The sequence below is a fragment of the Armigeres subalbatus genome, chromosome 2 (genome assembly GCF_024139115.2).
Source record: "Armigeres subalbatus isolate Guangzhou_Male chromosome 2, GZ_Asu_2, whole genome shotgun sequence".
In the NCBI taxonomy this organism is placed as follows: Eukaryota; Metazoa; Arthropoda; class Insecta; order Diptera; family Culicidae; genus Armigeres; species Armigeres subalbatus.
In genome coordinates, this window is record NC_085140.1 from 127,294,838 (window position 1) to 127,320,401 (window position 25,564).

A 25,564-nucleotide genomic window follows, 5' to 3' on the forward strand; every position below is an offset into this window, starting at 1 on the left:
CACGAACACGCTGGCTGCACGCGGTGGAATCGGACCTGGGACCCTAAACGTTCGGGGAAACTAGAGGAACATCGCCAAAGACCGACGATTATGGAGCTCTACAATACGCCAGGCAAAGAGGTGTATCGACGCCGTAGCCAACCAGGTATAAAGGTAGGTATTCGCATCCATGATGTCAATGTGCGTTGTTCCTTTACTATCCATCCAACGAAACCGGCAGCCTCGCAGCTTATGTCGAATTCGTTTTTAAAAAGTTCCAACCTAGGTTGGAACCAGTGCCAACCTAAGTGCTGTCAAAGTGTTTTTTTATTCGCTCAGGTTGGAACTAGGTTCGCACTAGTTCCAACCCCAAAGCTGCCGGGTTCGCACTGTGTTGTTTCACGGTTTCGCACCAGGTTCACCAATACAACTGCACTTCAACTGTCAAAACCATATGGGTGGAATAAACAAGCCGAAGGCAAATACAAACCAGAGTAAAAACGAAACTGTTTGTGCATTTAATAAAGAATGCGCATCGAAAGCCGTTTTACGGAAATTTTTTATTCCCTATGATATTTGTCAACATTTGCATTATATTTAAATTCCCTTAGGACTTTTTTTCAGTAATCCCAGGATAATTTGTTTTAAACGGAAATATTATATTGCAATTTGTTCTTCAATTCCCCCATTAATTATTTATTTAAGTAGTTCTTCAAAAAATCATACGGAAATTCTTAAAAGAATTCTTATAATTCGTTCAGGTATTCCTCCTTGAAGTCTTGTATGCATTCCATTGTGAATTCTTCCCAGAATGCATTTTTCATCATTTTTCATCACAATATTTCAGGCATTCCTTCATAATATTTTTCCAGAAGTTCATCTGGAAATTCCTCCAAGAGTTCCTACGAAATTTCTTCCAAGTATTTCTCTGGAAGTTCCTCCAGGAATTCCTCTGGGTTAATCCAGGAATCCCACCAGCTATTCCTCCAGGAATTCCTTCAGAAGTTCCTCCAGGAATTCCTTCAGAAGTTCCTCCAGGAATTCCTCCGGAACTTTCTCCAAAAGTTCCTACAGAAGTCCCTCCAGGAATTCCTTCAAAAGTTCCTCCAGGAATTCCTCCGGAACATCCTTCAGAAGTACCTCCGGAAGTCCTTCCAGAAATTTCTCTGGAATTTCTTTCGGAAGTTCTTTAAGAAATTACTCCGGAAATTTTTCCCGGAATTCCATCCGGAATTCCTTCGGATGTTCCTCCAATAATTTTCCCGGATGTTCTTTTGGAAGCTCTTCCAGGAATTGCTCCGAAAGCTCCTCCACGTATTTCTCCGGAGGTATTTCTGGAGGGACTTCCTGAGAAATTTCGGGAGGGACTTCCGAAGGAATTTTTGGAGGGACTTCTGGAGGTATTCCTGGAGGAACTTTCGGAGGAACTTCTAGAGGAACTTTCGGAATGAATTTCTGGAGGAACCACCGGAGGAATTCTTGCAGGAACAGCTGGAGCAATTCCTGGAAAATCTTCCGGAGGAATTCCTGGGAGAACTTCCGGAGGAATTCCTGAAGGAACTACCGGAGGAATTTATGGTGGAACTTCCGGATAAATTTCTGAAGAAGCTTCCGGAGGAATTTCTGGAGGAACTTCCGTAGGATCTTCCGGAGGAATGGGAGAGCTTCCGGAGGAATTCCTGGAGGAACTACCGGAGGCATTTATGGTGGAACTTCCGGATGGATTTCTGGAAGAGCTTCCGGAGGAATTTCTGGAGGAACTTCCGTAGGAGTTTCTGGAGGAACTTCCGGAGGAATACCTGGAGGAACAGCTGGTGGGATTCCTGGATGAATTTCTGGAGGAACTTCCTGAGAAATTCCTGAAGGAAGTTCTAGAGGAATTCCTAGAGGAATCTCTGGAGGAACTTCCGGAAGATTTCCTGGTGGAACTTCCGGAGGAATTTCTGGAGGAACTTTCGGACGAATTCTTAGAGGAACTTCCGGAGCAATTTCTGACGGTACTTCTGGAGGAACTCCTAAATGAATTTGAGTAGGATTTCATGAATGAATTTCCAAATGATTTACTGAAGGAACTTCTGGAAGAAGTTTTGAAGTATTTTGGGAGGAATTCTGAAGGAATGTTCCAAAGATTTTCTGAAGGAACTTCCGAAGGAAATTATGAGAACTTCGGAACTTTCCTAACGAACTCCCGAGCTCCGAATAGATTCCTGAAAAAATTTCCGAAGGAATGCCTGAAGAAACATCAGGAGGAATTCCGGAAAGAAACTCCGAGTAAATGCCTGCAAGAACTTGCGGAGGAATTCCTGAAAAAGCGGAAAGGAATAGAGAATCGGGGTCGATATATCCATCCAAAAGTAAATTTCGTAATTCGCGAAAATCAGAGCGCGTACTTGATCATTTTTATCATGATCTGATTCGTTGTGGCTCACAAACTGCCAGTGCACTGGTAAAGTCCGGTATGGTGTCGATCATATGTTTCGAATCAAAACAAACACGATGCCACGCACACCAATTCACATCCAATGACAGATGGAACTGAAAACGTTTTTTTATTCAGGGTTCGGGTTGGCACTGACCCAGGTTTAAAACGAATTCGACAAGTCATCTTGATTTTAGTATGGGAGAGCCAGCGAGTTTGTTTACGTTTTGCACAGAAAATGAATTTTTCACCCCTGCCTTCTTTTCTTCCATTTGACAGATTGAAACATCTAGAAGTGTATTCATCTTGAACGATACGATGCTTTACGGTGCTTACTTACTCTAACATGTGGCGATAAAATATGCGTTAATCTTGAAGTGTTATTTTTCTTACGAGCCTAACTTGTAGTCTGTATACGGTGCCAAAACTATAAACAGAATCCCGCATGTTCAGAGACTTCTGCTATCTTCTGAAAATTCCATTATTCAGAAATTCACTAAGTACAATATGGTAATATCTTGAGGAAATCCGCCGCCAAATTATTTGGGATTTTTTCCGGAAATAGGTCCCTCACAACCTCAAATGATTCAAAACAATACCTCCAAATATTTCATTAGAACATTCTACAAATAATTTTCGGAATTTCTCTGGGATTTGAACCGGTGCCAGCGAAAGTGGTACATAAACCATTTTGTCAATTTTGAGTTTATTATACCTACGGCTTCTATTTGCAAACATCTAGTAAGGGAATAACGAAAAAGTGATTTTGGCAACTAAATCTGGAGATATGCACATTTTATTTTCTGGTATATATCACAATGGCCATTTCGTTGCTAGAAAAAGTGGTACATGTACAGTTCCACCCACTAAAATCAGCTTATTTAAAAGAAAATTTGGCAACATGACTGTTTTCACAACAGATTTTAATCCTACTTTGAATTTCAAGATAGTTTAGTGCCGTTTAGAATGATTTTAAAAATGTACATGTACCACTTTTACTGTCAACGTTTTTCGGTTTCTGTTTCCTTTTGTTCCCATTAATAGTGGTACATGTGCAATTCGCTCCAATAAAATTGAAATTTGTCATAAACTTCGCTTATTTTTCACTACTATCTTTAGGTACATCAGTCATAACATGTTCGTATAGTTTAGTTGCAAAAAATTACAAATAAGAATTTATTTTTCGATGTTTTTGGAAACATGCGTCTCCTGAAAAATTTACATGTACCACTTTCGATGGCAACCGGTTCATTTCTTCCTGTAGAGGAGTAGCGAGGACAACTAACAGAATACAACCAGGTGGATTGCAGGAATCAATGACAATGAATCTTTATTATAGTTTTATGTCAAAGTACATATATGCATGACTACTGCGATCCTACATCTTTTATAAATTCAACGTTAATTCTACTACCTGACTGAACAATATATTTGAAAATAGACATCTTGTTTGTAAGGCTAATATATATACAAGCAGCACCGGCGACCCGGCAAAATAAACTAATTTCATGTATTGATATTGTTGCTGTAATGAAATAATAGTTAGAATAGTTTAAGGCATTATTCACTGATCGATTGTCAATCCCAACTATTGTCGTAATCTCTGAACATTCTTGATTTTTTCTTTCTTCTTCATGCAATATATTCTTTATTATTTCATGATATATACACTGGCTATACATTTTCATGGATTCCATGGAGCTTTTCAAGTTTTACTTCAATCTGCCAAGAAGAAATAATATTGAAATGAATTGTATTTAGTATGTTAACAAATAACATTAAATAACTTTTCAGTTATTGAGGTGCAGAGATTCTTCTTTAGGTCTCAATCTGAAACACGTGAGTCGACCCACGAGGCTCGCCTTCAAGTCTCATAATATCTTATGTACTGATGTTTATCTCTTGTTCTCAAAGGATCATTTATACTCTAGCAAAGATTCTATTCGTGTACTTAATCCCTTTGTCTGGGTTCCACTGCCTTTGCTCAACAGTGTAACTCACCCTAACTACAGGGTTCCGCTAATGTTGAATACCATCGCGGAGGATCATTTCCAGATATCTTCCATGTACAATGTACATCATCCCTTCGTCAAGGTTCCACTATCCTAATGGATCAGTGTACTTCATCCTAGTGGCAGGGCTCTACAAGTGTTGCAAATCATCTCAGAGGATCGCCTCCAAGTCTTTTCTGCGTACTTCATCCCTTTGTCTGGGTTCCACTCTCTTCACTGAGCAGTGTACTTCATCCCAACAACAGGGTTCCGCAAATGATGAGAGCCTTCCCAAGGAATCGCCTTTGGGTCTCTCCTGCGTACTTCATCCCTTTGCTCGGGTTCCACTGTCATTCCAGACCAGTGTACTCCATCCCGGCAACAGGGTTCCGCTTGTTTTTTCTGATAGTATTAGTATGTTAATTACTGCCGCTTCTCATATAAAGCTTTTATTACCTTTTCGATTCATACTCAGAATACTGAAAGATGGTTGAACACAAGTAGGGGAACGGTTCGTCACTTCATCTCATAGCTCCTATTTCCATCCCATCAAAAACAAAGCAATGGTAAGGAATTTAATTTGATTATTATTTTTGTGATTTTTTTCAGCAGTGAGCACGCATGTTGACAAAAAGAAGCGACTATTTTGGTGCCGTATTTCTTTGTTTAGCGATGAGATGGTTATATGTACAGTGAGATGGAGATCGGAACATTTCCCCTATGATCATTACATTTACTGACTTTAGATCAAGTTGCGTGCTTGAGCTTGAGAGAAGTGATAAGGTTTATCGAGTTTTTTTTAGACGACTTCGAATTAGGTAAGAGCCAGGGTTAATTTACTATCATTAGGCCTAATAAGATGAGCGGGTTTTTTCTTCTATTTTTTTTATGTGGAGTTATTTGTTTTAGTTAACCAGACTTTTCCTTCTCATTATAAAACAACAAAGTATTTTTTCATGCTATTGAAAATTTGCTTCTGAAATAAGAATTCTCTTACTGTAAACTTGTCTTAACCCTTTTCTTTAAATTCCTATTTTTTTATCAAAACATCTTCACAAATTCGTGTTCCTCAATATTCGGAATATAAATGGAAGCGGAATGGTAATCGAGCCAAATTCAGCAGGTGTATTTTTTATTATTTCTTTTAGCATTATTATGGTCAGGTATCAGAATCAGGTATCAGAACGTCGGCTCAGGAGGCACGTTCCCCTCAATTTGGGAGATTTGTGCCATCGCCTTCACTGGCCCTTCTCATCATTTACCTGACGGAAAAGGAAGTGAAAAGGGGAAAGGAAGAGGAAGTGAAGTTGGAAAGGAGAATGGAATCATTTATAGGAAAGCCAATTATGTAGACTCACACGCATTCAGCTAGGGACTAAAGAGAGGTGTCACAAAAACACAGAGGACGTAACAATGGACGAACGTCAAAGACGAAACACAGAGTGCACTGTGAAAAACGCATAATGCGAATCCATATAGGTGACAATCACAAAGTACATTGTAAAATCGCATAATGCGAATCCATATAGGTGGTAATTTGTTGAAAACTAAGTAAAACACATATTCATAACCCCATTCTTATTAAACCTCCCGTTGAGATTGAACAATAATAGCCGAAGCCGAACGTCAAGGACTAGACACAAAGTACACTGTGAAAAACGCATAATGCGAATCCATAAAGGTAACATACACAAAGTATATTGTAAAAAAAAACGCATAATGCGAAACCATATAGGTGACAATTTGTTGAAACTAGTTAAAACATATATTCATAACCCTACTCTTATTTAACCTCACGACACGATGAGGTTGAATAAGAGTAGCCGATTATCTCGGAGAAGTAAAAGTCAACTACGCCATAGCTCCGGTTAGCGCAGCGAGGGCTAAAATACTGTGAAGGGAGCCAGGTGCTTCACAGGCTCCGTTTGCGGTTAGGTTCTCATTAGACCCCTAATCATTCATTCGTAGGCACGGTAAGCATAAAGCCGCACCACACCGAAAATTAGGGTCACCTGTATGGTGAACTTTGACCACTGGAACAGGCAATCCGTAATGTTATTCTTAGCCAGATAACCAGCTGCCGACACCACACGGCTATCTAGGCTGTTCGTGGAGAGAAGTTGACATTGACTTTACGTCAACTCTCAATGTGGCTGAACAGCCGATTATGGTCAACTCACGGTTTTATCCAATAAAATAAATATACATCAAACAATATCTGATTGAATTGTTTGTTTCACCTTTGGAGTGGTTAGATTAAATGTAGAGGTCTGCTAGCAATAAAGTAACTAACCCATCATGTCAGGTCTAGTGGAATTGTCAAACTTTATACAGTATATATAGAAGAGTTATGGCCCTTGGGCACCATTAATTTTCAATTTTAGTAATTTATAAAAGATAGAGCAGTAGTTTGTTGGAAAAGGACGGGTTTGGAAATCCATAGTTTTGTGCAAACTTTTCCTCATACCTTCTTCGCATATCTTTAATAAAGATATACAAATACAATGCAGTTGCTTCAAAACTTCGTTGGCAAAATATTCAAAAATGATTTTGCTAAAGTCAGTTCATGTCTTGTCATGTCATGTCATGTCTTTTGTATTATTTTATTTTTATATTATATTTATATTGTAAAATCATGGAATGTGCTTCAATTGGAAGGAATATTGATTTAAATTCTCTATTCTGAAGAGCTGAAAAAAACTAATGTTTGAAAAATGTACAAAGTTTCCGCTATTAATAATAATATTGGCGATCTCCTTAGCAGAAATATAAGATAAATTGACAGAATATCTCGATATCATGTTAGTCGCGAGATGACCATAAATGCCAAGTATAATTGATAATTGATGATACTTGCAAACTTAACAATTACATATTTTTTCCAGTTGTTATCCAATTCTAGAACTATTAATGACAAATTTAGCATGTATAGATTTTACCGAAGTGCAGTTCAATTTGATTAAGGTAATCACAAACTAGCACAACTTTGAAGCTTGCGGTGATGAGTGTGAAACTGATGATCATTTCTGAAGTCTTGTAATTTGAATAATTTCCCGATAAATATTTTCGCGCACATACAGAAGCTTTTGCGTGAAATAATTTTGAGTCTTGGTAGTCCAGATGATAACGATTATTTTTTTCATCAGTCCATTTTTCATATTTCCAAAATCTTGTATATATTCCTCTCGTTCGGTTTGTCTTTTTCCATTGTTTTTAAACTTTTTTTTAGTGCTTTTGATTCACACGCAAATGAAAGAAAATCCCACCCTCGTCGCAATTTTGTAGAGGAGTAGCGAGGACTACTAACAGAATACAACCAGGTGGATTGCAGAAATCAATGACAATGAATCTTTATTATAGTTTTATGTCAAAGTACATATATGCATGACTACTGCGATCCTACACTTCCAAAAACATATTTCGGAACTACCCCGAAGACTCAATTGTTAAACAATTTCAGAATTCTTAAGCGAGATCTATGAATTACTACAAATTTATCCAGAATTTTTCAAGAATCCCTTATGAAAATTTCATTATTTGTTGTTTCAGGAACTACAAAAATAAGGGACGTCATCAAGAAAATCTTAAAAATATTCTCAAAAGTTTCAAAAAGTGTTTCCGAAAAATTACTGTTGATTTTTTTTATCACTTTATTAACATTGGTTTCAGTTCTTTACAGTTGAATTAACGTAGAAATAAGTAGAGTTAAAATCGTAGTTTTCGAAGATAAACTGCCAAACTAAGACAGAGATGAGAATGCAAGATGGACAGAAATTTTAACTAAATGTAGCTACAAAGTAGGGAGATTTATTTGAATCGAGCCCTAGATTTTCGACTTCTAATCATTCAAAATATGAACTCATTCTTAGTATTTGTGCTAAATGCTATTATATATTCATTGTCTAAATCATTTGTTAATAATGTTATTAGTTACACACCCATGACTATAAGCCATATGTAATTCCCGATCCAAGATCATTTAATCCGGAAGTAAAGCCACCTCCATGACCAGCAACGGGTCCGGACTGCCCATAGTAATGATGATGGTGGTGAATTTCCGGCGCACCATGCCCATGAGGCTCATGATCGTAATCATCGTCGTAGTCTGGTTCCGGATGATGGTGATGATGATGGGGTGCACTGTGTTTGTAGTCTCCAACGGATCCTGGCGTGTATTGGATGTTCACTGGACGGAACTGTCTACCGCCCAGTCCTGCTGGAGAAAAGCCACCCAAGCCGCCATCTCCACCTCCGAGATTGAGCAGGAAATTGTTCCTTCGAAGTTTGATTGCTCCCAGGGTAACTCCAATGCCCATCAGTAGAATCAGAATTGTAAACTTGTTGCCCATTTCAATTTTGCTTGTTTTACAATTTTTACGAGCCAGCCTATCTGTGCAGCTGTGAAAAAAATACTATTCATGAAAGCACTGATGTGGACCTTTATAATTGATCGACGGTAATAATTCAGTCTAATGAACATGCGTAATTTCCACATATATCATTGAAACGTGTGTTGATCCGTTAGGTGCTTGCTTATCAGGCGTGATGTTCAAGGCGACTGCTACAAGACATTTCAAGGCATATTTTGTAATGATCTGAAAGCAATCGCAAATTAGAGAAGTGAAATGGATATACTTAAGTACGATTACCAAAAATTCAAATAGGGTTACATAAATGGTGTACATAGAAGTACATAAAAGTAGAATTATAAAACTACTCGTTAGCCTTAGCTTTTGTTTCTCGTAGGAAATTGGTTTACCATTTAAGTGTGAAAATGTTTTCTACCCAAAAAAATTTTTAGCTTTTGCTGAAGATAGCAAATAAGAATAAATTAACCAATTTAATTCAAATTTCAACTCCTAGATATAATATCAAGTAAAAGTTCTTCAATTTTCTTTGAAGAAGCAAAAAAACCAAAACACCATGCAACATTTGTGCGTAGCACACGCACTTCCACGCATCGAAGCGAACGACGCGCGAAAACAGCTAATTAAAGTTCAATGCAAAATGAAGAAACAAATTCGATGTTTTAGCCATACTAACAAGTTCACTACATTGCGCAGACGAAGGTCACTTCCGATCCTCCCTACAGCTCGTTTACAATTAAAACCAACAGACAAACCCATGTAACAGTTTAGTTTAATTTAATAAAGTGTAAAAGCACGATCTAGGTGGTTCAAATCGGTGGAAAATGACCAGTCGTCTTCCAATTTTGATCGTTCTGATAGTGCTGGTGGCGAGCGCCCGCGCAAGACTAAAACTGCACAGAAACAACATCGCCGTGAACGTCCCATTCCCACTGCCAGGTGCCGGACTACTGGGGGCTTTAGCGAAACTTCCTCTCAGCGTCCAGTATGTACCCGGTGGACTGCAAGCCCCTCCTCCGCCGTTGCACCACTACCATGGGCCGGGTCCGGAGGGCGATCACGGTCAACCGGGAGTTCATCACCACCATCATTACCATGGTCCGGCGGGATCGGAAGGACCAACGCGAAACACCATCGGGCCGGAGTTCGGCGGATTTGGGATTGAAGTTGGTTACAATGAAGTGTACCGAAGATGACCTTGAAAAGTAGTATGTTTGTGATCAATGTGCGAGCTACTTGATAATTCAGTACAATCAGGAAATTGAAAAATAAAGTTTGTTTGCAAAAAAAATTATCGAAACAAATAATTGGTAACTTTGAATAACTTAAAAAAGCAACGCATTATATTCGGTTTTGATCAAACAAAAATTAGAAATTATTGGGAATGAAGAATATGACTGGTTGAAAAATGTGGCCATGGTACTTATATCTTATCATGGCACACTGATCCCACATATATGGGTCACTTTGTAACAATTATTAGTCACTCCAATTTGCATGTTGCTTAAATGGAAATGACTCATATTATTGTGTGTGATCCATGATTGTGGGGTCAGTGTAAATAAGAAAAACATGAATGAAAATTGAACGAATAAAATGTAGTTTTCAGTAACTTCGCAAGTTCAGTTAAGACTTTTTTTAGCCGTTTTGTTGTGGAAATATGAGAGTAAATCAAAAGAAGGACCACTCACTGGCTCCGGATGGCCGCCAAGTGGTCCTGAGGATGTTCAATTTTTAAAATTTGCATCAAAAACTTTGGAGTTTGGTTTGCTGTCCCTGGAAGTTCCGGAATAACCCGTAAAGTAGAACATTCAATAAGTTTTCAATAGAAAGCTGTGACTGTTTATAAATTGTTTGTGATCCTATGGATTTTTAGGAACAACTAGAGAAGCGGACAATTCTATAAATTCGCAAAAAAGGCTAAGGTTTTTTTTAAATTTAAATAATTTAAAAAGAACCGTAGCCTTCAATAGGCAAAACCATTGCAAAACCATTTGTTGAACCCATCAATTACATAGTGCTTCAGAAGTCCAGAAGCATTTCGAACAGCAGTCAATATAATTAGCATTAGCATTAGCATTAGCATTGTTACGGTGTAATTCGTAGATTGGACACTAGTGATACTCATGTTTTACTTTTGAGATCCTTATCTAGAATGCTATCAGAAATCAAGAAGGGGAGTGGTCCTTGATTCCAGTCTTAAACAAAAATAACAAAAGCATGAGGATTACTACTCCTGGCCACGCCCATCTTCACCGTAACTAGGGAGAGGAAGGAAGTGTTGATGTAGTACTTACTTAACGAGAGGCCACCGACTTAGCGACACCCTCTTAAGTACCACGGAGTTGGATAATGAGGAAGGTATTCGTTGGGTCAGGATTTGCCTGTAGCTGGCAATGTAACCCGTAACACACCACGCAAAGGTGTCTACCCAGCATTACGGGTCATTTCGAACAGCAGTCAATATAAGTGCAAAAACTTCATGACATGTACGTCAGAATGCATCCGTCGAATTTCATAAAACGACAATTCGTCCAAAATGTGACCACATGTAGAATTTGAACTCAAGTCGACAAGCTTTATAAGTCCCTTCCAATTAAAGTTTAGTTAGAAGGAAAGCCGAATATTAAAATTTCTTTTGGAAGCATGGGATTTGCTCTCCAACCTCAATGTGCACAGTCCGAGAGCTCTAGTATTTTGGATGGTCGATAACGGCGCTGGCCACGTCCTCACGGTCATCGGGGATGGGAAGGAATTGGTGATGCAGTCACTCGCCCACTGCAAGCCGAGAACACCTCTGCACTCGCCACGAGTTCCTGCGGAAATTCATTGGAATCTGGGGTTAGGTTTTACGGCAAAGGTTCGTCTTGGTTAACGGGTTGCCTTGGATTGAACCCTCCTGCGTATGAGGCAGAAGCGGTGGCCATATGACCACCAAGCTCGTTATTACTGGCCGAATAAGACGATCTGTAGAATTAGTCATTTAGACAACAAGTCATACGGCCGAAAATGTTGTTCGATCAAACGAATCATATGGTTGCAAATATCATTTGGCCATTTGGTTCAAAAATATCGTTTCGTCGAACTGGTCATTTGCTCGAACAAGTGATTTGACCGAAATGGTCATTTGGCAGGAAGGGCCTTTTTAGCCGAAACTAGTTTCCATTCCGCGAAATGATTTCCCGGGAAATCAAATTTCCCGGAATTTCCAACTCCCGGGATGTAAACATAAGTTTCCCGAATTTCTCGGAAAATTAAAATACTGGAACAATTTGTTATCATTTTCTCATTTTTAAAATTTTGATAATTGATTTTTGGGTATCAATTATATTTTTTGAATAACATCTTCTTATCGTTCCCATATTTTTAGGAAATGAAGTAATAACTGAAGATTCTAAAAAATTAAAATAATAATGCGTGATAAAGAGAGGCTATACAAAGAATGAGTTTTTTTATTGTTTGTTTATTTAGTAAGTCCAAACGCTTGTAGGCAATACGATGCTGAATTATAAATCTAATTATTTATTTGTGCTGAGCTAGATTGCAGAAACGTAGATAATTAGACAAGGGCAGTGACTACACACTTAAAATAAATTGCCGAATTCGGTAAAATTTTACCGAAATCTCAACAGCAGAACTGTTCGGTAAAAAATTTTACTGATTTTCGGTGATTTTGACAGTTGAACAATGAAAAAAATTACAAAAATCTGTTAAATAATTACCAAACAGTTCTGCTGTTGAGATTTCGGTAAAATTTACCAAATACTGTGAAGTGAGTTAAGTGTGTAGTGACAAGCCGACATTTGGCCGGAAATGTTTTTAGGCCGAATGGGTCAAATGCTACAAAATGTCGTTTAGCTGAACAAAACATATGATTCAAAAAAGCATTTGGGACGCCCTCGGGGAGCGATAGTGACATCCCATGTGCGGAGTCCACAATACCGTAGAACACATTATATGTTGGTGTCCAAAGTACCAGTTGCTTAGAGATGCATATGGCATCCCAACCAGAATTCGGGACGCCCTTGGGGATATAGTGCCACTATTGCTGCCCATATCTGCTTTTTAATGGAGGGGGTTATATCAACGAATTCAATCGCATGCTAACCGGACCGTTGCAACCCTACTATTGGGAGTACACTGAATTCTTTTTTACACGATTGAAGCGTGCATGCAAAAAGAAATTCGTGGAAAAAAAATCGTATAGTTTCGAGAAATCATATTTTTTTAAAGTTACGAAAAAATGATACACAGGATCATCTGCCAGTTATGAGGCTATATATGATCTGTTGTTCCAATTATCCAAGAATTTCATGGAATAAAGCGTTAAGGTCTACTCACATAACCAAAGCAGATGTTCTTTTTCATCCGAGGAATCTCTAAAATAAGGCCTTAGGGTTTACACGCGTAACCAAAGATCATTCGAACTGTTTCAAATTAAGTACATGCCCTTTGTGGATTATAGAATAGAATGTGTTCGCAGAAGATGTTCTTAGTCATCAATATGTTATTAATGCATTCTTTTCTATGTGCCACAAAAGGCATGTTCCACATTAAAAACTGATCGACAGATCTCTGGTTACGCGTGTAGACCTAAAGACCTGACTTCAGGGATTTCTTGGATGACCATAACCACATGTCATGAACGCATTCTATTTTGTGTACCACAAAGAGCATGTTGCATATTTGAAATTGGTCAATAGATCTCTGGTTACGCATGTAGACTTTTAGGCCTGGGCTCAGGGAATTCGTGGATGATCTTAGCAACATTCTAGTCTGTGAACCACAAAGGGCATGTTGCATATTTGAAATTGATCAATAGATTTCTGGTTACGCGTGTAGACTTTAAGGCCTGGTTTCAGAAAATTCTTGGATGACCATACCCACATGTCATGAATGCATTCTATTCTGTGTACCACAAAGGGTATGTTCCATATTTGAAACTGGTAAATAGACAAGCCTCTCAAATACCACGAAAAATGGAGATAGAAGAAAAAGAGAACGTTATTTTTGGCAACCGACCCGGCAACGAAATAAGGACTATGATTGGAAACTCGGTACCTGGAATGTCAGGACCCTAAATGAACCTGGACGAGTGAGCCTTCTGGCTCGTGAACTGCAGAAGGTTGGAGTGAACGTGGCTGCTATGTGAATTCCGAGCTGTGGACCCCACGACCAATACTGCATTCAAGTATAACATCTATCACAGCGGCAGAGAAAAAGCAGAGCATGGAGTTGGTTTCGTAGTGATGGGCAAGCAGATGAAGCGAGTGATGCGGTGGAAACCCATTAGCGAACGAATCTGTGTGTTGAGGATACGGGGCAAATTCTTCAATTACAGCCTAATCAACGTTTACGCACCGACAAACGATAAATCCGACGATGTGAAGGACACGTTTTATGAATGTCTTGATAAAGCCTATGGAGAGTGCCCAAAGCATGACGTGAAAATTGTTATCGGAGACGCTAACGCTCAGGTCGGTAGAGAGAACTTTTAACGTCCCATAATCGGTAGGGAGAGCCTTCACTCCGCTACCAATGACAACGGCCTACGGCTAGTAAATTTTGCTGCTGCCAGAGGGATGGCCATCAGTAGCACCTACTTTGCACGAAAGAACATCCGAAAGCACACCTGGAGACACCCAAATGGTGAAAACTTGCAACCAGATAGACCATGTTCTGGTGGATGGGCGCCATTTCTCGGATGTTATCGATGTGCGGACATTCAGATCCGAAAATTGACTCTGATCACTATCTCGTTGTCAGTAAAATTCGATCACGGTTGTCAACTGTATCGAACGAAAGATCACAGCGAACGATGCCTTACAATATCCAGCGATTGTCGGCAGAAGGAGTATCGGCTGAGTACCGCCAGAAGCTCGACGAACGGATAAGTGCAATCAACGTTAGCGACAACATCAACGATCTATGGGAGTCGATCCATGGAGCGGTGAGTACAACAGCACGAGAAGTGGTAGGCACTGCACAGAGGCGACCCAGGACGGGTTGGTTCGATGTGGAGTGTCAGAGAGTGACAGACGAAAAGAACGTTGCCAGAAGCCGGATGTTGGTCTCAGGTACCCGATCGAATAGAGATCGGTACAAGGAAGCAAGAGCAGCCGAAAAACGAACCCACCGCAGGAAGAAAAAGAGTACGAAGAGTACGAAGAACAAGTGATTAGTGAGGCGCAGGAAAAAATGGAGCAGAACGATATGCGGAGGTTTTATGAGTCTGTCAATGGCGTGCGGAGAAAGACAGCGCCATCTCCCGTCATGTGCAACGACCTACAAGGGAATTTGCTGACAGATAAAACTGAAGTGGCTGCCAGGTGGAAGCAACACTTCGAGACTTTGTTGAATGGAGGAAGTGACGGTGCATCGGTGAACAGAATAAATATTAGCGACGATGGACAAGCTGTGGAGTCACCTACACTAGATGAGGTTAAAAAGCTGTTAAAGAGCTGAAAACAATAAGGCTGCGGGGAAAGACCAGCTCCCGACTGAACTTCTCAAACATGGCAGTGAGCAGCTTTATGAAGTTCTGCACCATATTATGTCGAAAATATGGGAAGACGAGGAAATGCCTGCTAGCTGGTTGGACGGCCTCATTTGCCCTCTCTTTGAGAAAGGGCACAGACTGGAGTGCGCCAATTACCGAGGAATAACCCTCCTTAATTCGGCGTACAAAATTATGTCCCGTATTCTGTTCAACAGATTGAGACCGCTTGAAGAGTCCTTCGTCGGCGAATACCAAGCGGGTTTTCGTGAGGGCCGATCAACGACGGATCAAATGTTTACCCTGAGACAAATCCTTGATAAATTCCGGGAGTACAACTTGCAGACACATCATCTGTTTATTGATTTCAAGGCGGCGTACGATTCAGTACGACAGACGAAAAGAACGTTGCCAGAAGCCGGATGTTGGTCTCAGGTACCCGATCGAATAGAGATCGGTACAAGGAAGCAAGAGCAGCCGAAAAACGAACCCACCGCAGGAAGAAAAAGAGTACGAAGAACAAGTGATTAGTGAGGCGCAGGAAAAATGGAGCAGAACGATATGCGGAGGTTTTATGAGTCTGTCAATGGCGTGCGGAGAAAGACAGCGCCATCTCCCGTCATGTGCAACGACCTACAAGGGAATTTGCTGACAGATAAAACTGAAGTGGCTGCCAGGTGGAAGCAACACTTCGAGACTTTGTTGAATGGAGGAAGTGACGGTGCATCGGTGAACAGAATAAATATTAGCGACGATGGACAAGCTGTGGAGTCACCTACACTAGATGAGGTTAAAAAAGCTGTCAAAGAGCTGAAAACAATAAGGCTGCGGGGAAAGACCAGCTCCCGGCTGAACTTCTCAAACATAGCAGTGAGCAGCTTTATGAAGTTCTGCACCATATTATGTCGAAAATATGGGAAGACGAGGAAATGCCTGCTAGCTGGTTGGACGGCCTCATTTGCCCTCTCTTTAAGAAAGGGCACAGACTGGAGTGCGCCAATTACCGAGGAATAACCCTCCTTAATTCGGCGTACAAAATTATGTCCCGTATTCTGTTCAACAGATTCAGACCGCTTGAAGAGTCCTTCGTCGGCGAATACCAAGCGGGTTTTCGTGAGGGCCGATCAACGACGGATCAAATGTTTACCCTGAGACAAATCCTTGATAAATTCCGGGAGTACAACTTGCAGACACATCATCTGTTTATTGATTTCAAGGCGGCGTACGATTCAGTGAAACGGAATGAATTATGGTAAATTAAAGCTTGAACATGGTTTTCCGGCGAAACTGATACGGCTGATTCGTATAACGTTGGACGGATCGAAATCAAGTGTAAGGGTTGCGGATGAAATATCGACGTCATTTGTTACCTTAGATGGATTAAAGCAGGGTGATGCACTCTCGAACCTACTGTTCAATATAGCGCTCGAGGGAGCGATTAGGAGAGCTGGTGTGCAAAGAAGCGGTACCATTATCACAAAATCGCATATGCTCCTGGGATTTGCGGACGATATCGATATTATCAGAATTGATCGCCGTGCCGTGGAAGAGGCTTTTGCGCCTTTTAAGAGGGAGACAGCGAGGATTGAACTCACGATCAATACCAGCAAAACAAAGTACATGGTCGCTGGCAATCAACGTGGGTTCATTAGTGGTGGTGGTAGCGAAATAGTGCTGGATGGTGAAAAGTTTAAAGTGGTAGAAGAATTTGTGTATCTTCTAACATTAGTGACGTGCGATAATGATGTTACCCGCGAGGTGAAAAGGCGTATTGCAGCTGCAAATAGGGCTTATTACGGACTTCGTAACCAGCTTAAGTCTCGTAGTCTGCAAACGAAAACAAAACTCGCGCTGTATACTACTCTGATTCTTCCGGTGGCTTTATACGGCCATGAGACATGGACGTTAAAGGAGGCTGATCGGAGAGCTCTCGGAGTGTTTGAGCGTAAGGTTCTGCGGACAATACTCGGCGGTAAACAGGAGAACGGTATCTGGCGGCGTCGCATGAATCACGAATTGTACCAGGTGTATATTGCCGCTAACCGCAAGTCGAGCACATCTGTATATGGGCCTCCATATACAGATGTGCTCGACTTGCGGTTAGCGGCAGTATAAAGGGCTGGATATTATTAAGCTTATACAACACGGCAGACTACGGTGGGCTGGTCACGTTGTTCGTATGCCGGAAGAACGTCAAGCGAAGATAATATTTAGTAGAGAACCCGGAAGAGGCCGCATGCTTCGTGGAAGGCCGCGTACACGATGGCTTTTTGCAGTTGAAGAGGACCTGAGGGCGCTCAATGCTCAGGGCGACTGGAAGCGATTGGCCCAGGATCAAGTCCAGTGGAGAAGGATACTCCATTCGGCGTAGGTTCATCGAAATAGACATCTTTTACGCGTGTAGACCTTAAGGTCTGACTTCAGGGATTTCTTGGATGACCATGAACATACGCCATGAACGTATTCTATACTTTGTACCTCTCTTTTTTACAATCTGACAAGGCACAAAAAATGTATAATATACTTTTTGAAAATCGCGTAACTTTGTAAAAATCGTGTAACTTCGAGAAAATCGTGCAATTTGAAGAAAATCGTGTAAAATAAAACTGTGAAAAAATGTAAAAAACGTAAACGGGTAAAAAAACAGAATTCAGTGTAATTCCCATCAACCGATACTAGCGGGCATTCCTTGACATATTTTAAGGTCGTTAGTAACTCCACAACACCCCCCCCCCTTCTTTCCAAATATCAATGGTCAGCTTTTTAAACAACATTTACGTCGCCTAGATCCTTTTCTTTTCTAATTTTCCAGTGAATTTCCGATGAGAATTTTGAAATGAGATGTGAGAAGTGAAATGTTTCTCTGTTCATTTTTCATTTCTTTTTGCCCACCTCACATCACCTTCATCACTTATCCTTAACTGATATGCTCGCAACAAGTTGCATTTTACGGGAAATCCTGTCCCATTATTTCCTATTTAAATTTGGCCAGATCACACTATGGGCCTTGAAGCTTTGCCAAAATACTATTTTTAAATGCACGAGAAAGGCGCTATCACCGCTAGGTGGATTAATCAGGGTTTTTAAATTTACTTTCACTTACTTACTTCAAATTAGGAGTGAGACGACGCACTTCTCACTTCTAATTCTTGCTAAGAGGTAGGAAGTGAGATGCGAATAGTCTTACTTCTCACTTCTCGCTGTAACACGTGGAAATGAGAAGTGATAAGTGCCGTTTGGCCGAATTCGCTTGGCCGAATGCCATTTGGCCGAAAGGGTCATTTGGCCGAATGCCGTTTGGCCGAATAGTTGAAGTACGTTTTCTTACGAAGTTAGTAGTGAGAAGCAACAAAAAGAAGGAAGAAGGAAGAAGGAAGAAGGAAAAAGGAAGAAGAAAGCAGGAAAAAGAAAGAAGAAGAAATAATGTAGGAGGAAGATGGAATAAAGAAGAAGGACGAAGAAAGAAGGAGGAAGGAAGAAGGAAAAAGGGTGAAGGAAGAGAAAAGAGGGAAAAAGGAAGAAGGAAGTAGGAAGAAGAAGAATGAAGAAGAAAGAAGGGAAAGAAAAAGAAAAGAGGAAAAATAAGAAAATAGAAGGAGAAGGAAGAAGGAAAAAGGAAGAAGGAAGCAGGAAGAAGGAACAAGGAAGAAGGAAGAAGAAAGAAGGAAGAAAAAAGAAGAAAGAATGAAGAAGGAAGGAGAAAAAAGAAAGAAGAAAAAATAAGAAAGAAGAAGAAGAAGGAAGAAGGAAGAAAGAAAAAAGAAGAAGGAAGAAGAAAAGAGGAAGAAAAAAGAAGAAAGAATGAAGAAGGAAGAAGAAAAAAGAAAGAAGGAAAAATAAGAAAGAAGAAGAAGTAAGAATGAAGAAGGAATAAGGAAGAAAGAAGAAAGAAGAAGGAACAAGGAAGGATGAAGATGGAAAAAGAAAAAAGGACGAAAGAAGAAGGAAGAAGGAAGGAGGAAGAAGGAAGAAGAAAGAAGGAAGAAGGAAGAAGGAAGGAAGTAGAAGGGAGAAGTAAGAAGGAAAAAAGAAGAAAGAAGAAAGGAAGAAGGGTGAAGGAAGAAGGAAGAAGGAAGAAGAAATAAGGAAAAAAAAGAAGAAAGAATAAAGAAAGAAGAAGGAAGAAGAAAAAAGAAAGAAGGAAAAAGTCGGAAAAAAGAATGAAGAAGTCAGAAGGAAGAAAGAAGAAGGAAGCAGAAAGAAGGAAGAAGGAAGAAGGAAGAAGGAAGAAGGAAGAAGGAAGGGATAAGATGGAAGAAGGAAGAAGGAAGGAGGAAGAAGGAAGGAAGTAGAAGGAAGAAGTAAGAAGGAAGAAAGAAAAAGAAAGAAGGAAGAAGAAAGAAGAAAGGAAGAAGGGTGAAGGAAGAAGGAAGAAAGAAGAAGGAAGAAGGAAAAAGAAAGAAGGAAGTATGAATAAGAATGAAAGAAAAAGGGAGAAAAAAGAAGGAAGCAAGAAGAAAGAAGAAGGAAGAAGGATGAAAGAAGAAGAAGGGATAAGGAAGAAGGAAAAAGGAAGAAAGAGGAAGGAAGAAAACCAAAGGAAGAAAGAAGAGGAAAAAAAGAAGAGGAAAGAAGATAGAAGGAAGAAGAAAGAAGGAAAAAAAGAAGGAAGAAAGAAGAAAGAAAGAGAAAATAAGAAAAACGAAGGAAGAAAGAAGAGCAAAGAAGGACGAAGAAAGAAGGAAGAAGGAAGAAAGGAGAAGGAAGAAAGAAGAAGGAAGGAGGAATAAAGAATATAGAGGATGAAAAAAAGAAGAAAGAAGGAAGAAGGAATGAAGAGGAAGGAAGAGAGAAGAAGGAAGAAAGAAGAAGGAAGGAGGAAGAAGGACCACTCGTAAACTGAGGTCAATTTGTTTCTACTATTAGGCCAAACGGCATTCGGCCAAACGACCCGTTCGGCCAAACGGCATTCGGTCAAATGGCGTTCAGCCAAACGGCATTCGGCCAAATGGCCTGACACCAAGGAGTGAGAAGCGAAAATTAAAAAGTGAAAAGTGATAAATGTGAAGTGATTTGGCAAAAAATAAAATGTGGTAAACTTGTATCATCATTTTAAGCACATTGAAACCCGCCACAGAGAAATAAAGTCATAGTTAAAAGTAACCAGCAGAAAGTACACTATTCCGAGCAAACAATGACATAATCTAAAATGGCCTATTCTGTCAAACGATCTATTTGGTCTAATGTTTTTGATTGTCATATCATTTGTTAGGCTAAACACGAGATTTTCGATCGCATGTACCGTTCCACCTAGTGACATCTTCGGCCAAATGCAGGGTAGTTACGGGGATCCCGAAATATTTTCCGCGCTGATCATAATCGAATGCGAGTTATTTCCTCCAATCCGCGCAAAATCTGAGTGACTCAGAACTGTATTGTGGCCATATACGTACGAAAAATCAATTTTTGTTATCAGAATTTTCTGAACGTCCTTTTTCAAGTGTGTTTTGAGAACTAAGAAAACGATTGCTCTGTAATTGCACCAATGAGTATTTTTTTAAATGCCACAGAATTCTAGGATAAATATCTAAAACTAGTTAACTTAATGCATGCTTCAAATTTTCCGGAAGGCCACTTGATGTTCTCCCAAGATCAATCAGTAGACCTTGCATTGATGACATTGGTTTTCCACATTGCTACACCAATTGCTTTATAAACGAATTCTTAGAGCTTGCTGGCCACCCAACACCAATGCTGGCCACCCAACACCACATTGCTACAGAAAACTGTTGAATAAAAGTCACAACCTTGTGGCACGTATTCCTAGAAACAGGATTCGAGGAAACTAAACCAATCTGTTTTTCTTCCAAATCCTTCTGGTCTTATGAAAAGGCTAGCTGAAGTTAACATCATTCTAAGTAGTCAATATACAAGTCTGATACTTTTGGTAATGCCACTTTTTGGAGATGATGCAATATTCAGAAAAGGTGTTGAAATACTGAGCGCTTACTTCTCCTTGGCGGGTATTAAGTGTTACATTTTCATCAAGATTTTACGAAAAATGTGTTAAAAATTATTCCACCGCTTGCCATTTTTCGACCAGGAATTTTAACTCTGATATCTGTGCATCGCACAACATTTTCTTTGGTTGTTCAGCTGTGGTATTTTTTCCCTCATTTTCCTTCATCATTCCACCCTCTCATCCCACCATTTTCCCCTTGCTACCCATCCCCAATGGAAACACGCCGGAGTAAATTGTTCAGTATTTGACTAATAATTTATTAGCTTCAACTGTTACGTATGTACAAAACCCGTTTTGCAGTGCTCTACATTTAAAACTCCAATGACTAATGTAACTAAAACAACGCGTCCTATAATTAGCCTAGATAAATCAGTTCCTGCAATAACCTTCAATTTTCAGGTGGTGAGCTTCCGTGCCCACCGATGCATGTATAATTTTTCGCTGTCGGCTGCAGCCCCACCTCGTCTATGTATGATCCCCGCAGTCCTACTCACTCCAACGCTTTGAACAGAGGTATTTGGCTGCAGTTCAGTTGTTTGGTTGATAGTTTTTCTCTCTCGTTTTTTTTTGTTACTTCTTTTGGTTAAATTTGCTTCATTACACGACTCTCCGAATGGAAGAACTAAAGGATGGTTTTGTTTCGCTGGCTGGTTTTGCAGAAGCACTGTAATCACTGTCAGCATAAGTCTCCCGTTTATTGTTAGTTCGTTGCCGTCGTTGGCTGCTGGTTCTTAGCGAAGCCACCGACTCGTTCGACCTTGAACTTGATGGTACGGTCCGGTGACGTTCGTTTTCGCGTTTTGCGAATTATTCAGATGGGTAGACATTGTTTCGAGTCGTGTGAATTGTCGTCGTTGGCTGAGTAGGTTTCGGCGATCAATTAAGCTTAATTATTCTGACTTGGTTAGCTTAAGCTTTGGGGTGGTGGGATGGTTTGCCAAGTCCGAAGGAAAGCTGAACCTGCCGGAGATTGTCACGCTTTAGATTGACGAATCCAAGCTTGCCCTGGTAGCCGATTTCGTATCCGACATGGAATCCGTGCTATGGGGGGAAATAATGAAGAAGCTGTTAGAACTCTGAAGCCAGCAAATTCTTCCTGGAGTTACTTACTTTTGGGTAATGTCCATACTTGTGTGGGTATCCGTAATGGCCATGGCCATGGTGTTTGTGGCCAAAACCGTACGAAGGAGCATAATACAATCCAACAGGGTGATGTCCGTACAGTCCCAGCGGCAGTTGTGGTCCGTGTTCGAGTTGGTTCAATCCGTATCCTAAACTGTATCCTAATCCCAAGGTCGCCAGGGATCCCGCTCCCTTATGCTTGCCGTATGCGCCTAACAATCCGTGGCGGCCAACTGCGTGAGCTACTGCCAAGCTCAGCACCAACAGGAGAGCACTGCACAAACGCACCATTGTGGAACTGATTCTTGACGAAACCTTTCGAAGGACTACGAACTGATTGGATTGATGGGTGTGAAACAACTGATGGTACTGCAATGGCCGTTCCAAGGTTTTATAGTGAAAGGTAATAACAGGGTTCAACTATGGCAATTTCGCCGATCGGCGTAAGGAATTTCAACACGAGCGCCAGGACCGAACCAACGCCAGAGGCAAGGTTTTCCTATCGCACGCGCACTCCACTATCGGTACGCCACGCACCCTACGCCAGGTCGGTTCTGGTGGGTGGCCATGCTTGAATGAGCGTACATGGGTCGTGCGTTATGCGTACGCACGGTGCGCTGTTTACGCATTTTTCCACTCCAGACAGAAGCAGCCGGGTTTGATTTAGTGGCTGGTGCCATACTCTGTGGACTATGGAGCTCTCAAGTAATCAAGTGGCCAACATTCTCAACATGCTGGGCATAGTGTATCGGTATTTAACCAATAATTTAACCTGAGCTATTGCAAATTTATTGTAAATTTATAATTGTTTTCTTAGCTACGTTCCTCATTGTGATATTGCCCTCTCGAAGATTGGTGTTCATCAACATTATTATAGTTGCGAGGTTTCTAAGTGAAGTTTACCATTTTTGCATTCGCATATCCAGAGGCCAGCACGATGTTATTCTCATTATTAATTAACTAGCTGACCCGGCGAACTTTGTCTCGCCTAAAATTGACTAATTTTTAGAAATAATTTTGTGCGATCACAATGTAATTAGAATACTGTAAATAAATCGGTTCTTCAGAATGAATTTTCAGTCTTACCGAAATAGTTTTCGTTTCATAATAATGAAGTGAAAATATACATTGGACCGTTCCGATAATTATGAATACACTAGGATTGGTGCTCATAAAATCCGGAAGTCGAACCATACCTCGAGCACGATGCCGCGCCACACTGTCCCTGACGCCAAAGGCCCGGATGAGCAACTAAATCCCTGATCTAAAACCCTAAGCCCCGTCTATTCTCAAACATTGTTAACTTAACCTCAAATCGCCACGAGTATGTATATGAGTCATGTTCGTAATTTGAGTTAAAACGGTATTGGTTTCGAAATTTTTTATACAAAATGGATTATTTTGCAACGTTCATTTTCATTTATTTAGTTAACATCTAAACAGATAACACTGAATCAACAATTTGACGCCACAATGCACGGTTCGAGGCCGCATCTCTCCATCCTCGGATACGCCCCACGCTCGCCAAGTCCTGCCCATCTCGCTCGCTGCGCTCCACGCCGTCTCGTACCTGCCGGATCGGAAGCGAACACCATCTTTGCAGGGTTGCTGTCCGGCATTCTTGCAACATGTCCTGCCCATCGTACCCTTCCGGCTTTAGCTACCTTCTGGATACTGGGTTCGCCGTAGAGTTGGGCGAGCTCATGGTTCATTCTTCGCCGCCACACACCGTCTTCTTGCTCACCGCCAAAGATGGTCCTAAGCACCCGTCTCTCGAATACTCTGAGTGCTTGCAAGTCCTCCTCGAGCATTGTCCATGTTTCATGTCCGTAGAGGACAACCGGTCTTATAAGCGTCTTGTACATGACACATTTGGTGCGGTGACGAATCTTTTCGACCGCAGTTTCTTCTGGAGCCCGTAGTAGGCCCGACTTCCACAGATGATGCGCCTTCGTATTTCACGACTAACGTTATTGTCAGCCGTTAGCAAGGATCCGAGGTAGACGAATTCCTCGACCACCTCGAAGGTATCCCCGTCTATCGTCACACTGCTTCCCAGGCGGGCCCTGTCGCGCTCGGTTCCGCCCACAAGCATGTAATACTTCCTTTGTCTTTGACGCATTCACCACCAGTCCAACTTTTGTTGCTTCACGTTTCAGGCGGGTGTACAGTTCTGCCACCTTTGCAAATGTTCGGCCGACAATGTCCATGTCATCCGCGAAGCAAATAAATTGACTGGATCTGTTGAAAATCGTACCCCGGCTGTTACACCTGGCTCTCCGCATAACACCTTCTAGCGCAATGTTGAACAACAGGCACGAAAGTACATCACCTTGTCTTAGTCCCCGGCGCGATTCGAACGAACTGGAGTGTTCGCCTGAAATCTTCACACAGTTTTGCACACCATCCACCGTTGCTTTGATCAGTCTGGTAAGCTTCCCAGGGAAGCTGTTCTCGTCCATAATTTTCCATAGCTCTACGCGGTCTATACTGTCGTATGCCGCCTTGAAATCAACGAACAGATGGTGCGTTGGGACCTGGTATTCACGGCATTTTTGAAGGATTTGCCGTACAGTAAAGATCTGGTCCGTTGTCGAGCGGCCGTCAACGAAGCCGGCTTGATAACTTCCCACGAACTCATTCACTAATGGTGACAGACGACGGAAGATGATCTGGGATATCACTTTGTAGGCGGCATTAAGGATGGTGATCGCTCGAAAGTTCTCACACTCCAGTTTGTCGCCTTTCTTGTAGATGGGGCATATAACCTCTTCATTCCACTCCTCCGGTAGCTGTTCAGTTTCCCAGATGCTGACTATCTGTTTGTGCAGGCAAGTGGCCAGCTTTTCCGTGCTAATCTTGATGAGCTCAGCTCCGATACCATCCTTACCAGCGGCTTTGTTGGTCTTTAGCTGTTGAATGGCATCCTTAACTTCCCTCAAGGTGGGGGCTGGTTGGCTTCCATCGTCCGCTGAACTGACGTAGTCATCTCCTCCGCTGCCTTGACTTTCACTGCCTGTACTCTCAGTGCCATTCAGATTTTCCTCGTAGTGCTGCTTCCACCTTTGATCACCACACTTTCGTCCGTCTAGATGCTCCCATCCTTATCCCGGCACATTTCGGCTCGCGGCACGAAGCCTTTGCGGGATGCGTTGAGCTTCTGGTAGAACTTGCGTGTTTCTTGAGAACGGCACAGCTGTTCCATCTCCTCGCACTCCCCTTCTTCCA

General features: G+C 41.2%; 2 protein-coding genes across 11 annotated transcripts in view; both read right to left on the bottom strand.

The window, feature by feature from the left end:
* Positions 1-25,564, bottom strand: part of LOC134210832 (protein alan shepard) — an 879,934-nt gene that overhangs the window by 728,132 nt on the left and 126,238 nt on the right. The window lies entirely within an intron of this gene.
* Positions 21,456-22,712, bottom strand: LOC134215092 (uncharacterized). Its single transcript, XM_062694338.1, has 2 exons — positions 22,325-22,712; positions 21,456-22,255 (listed from the first exon to the last, which is right to left on the bottom strand). Exons 1-2 carry the CDS (start codon positions 22,625-22,627, stop codon positions 22,124-22,126), a joined length of 435 nt encoding a protein of 144 aa, XP_062550322.1. The 5' UTR covers positions 22,628-22,712; the 3' UTR covers positions 21,456-22,123.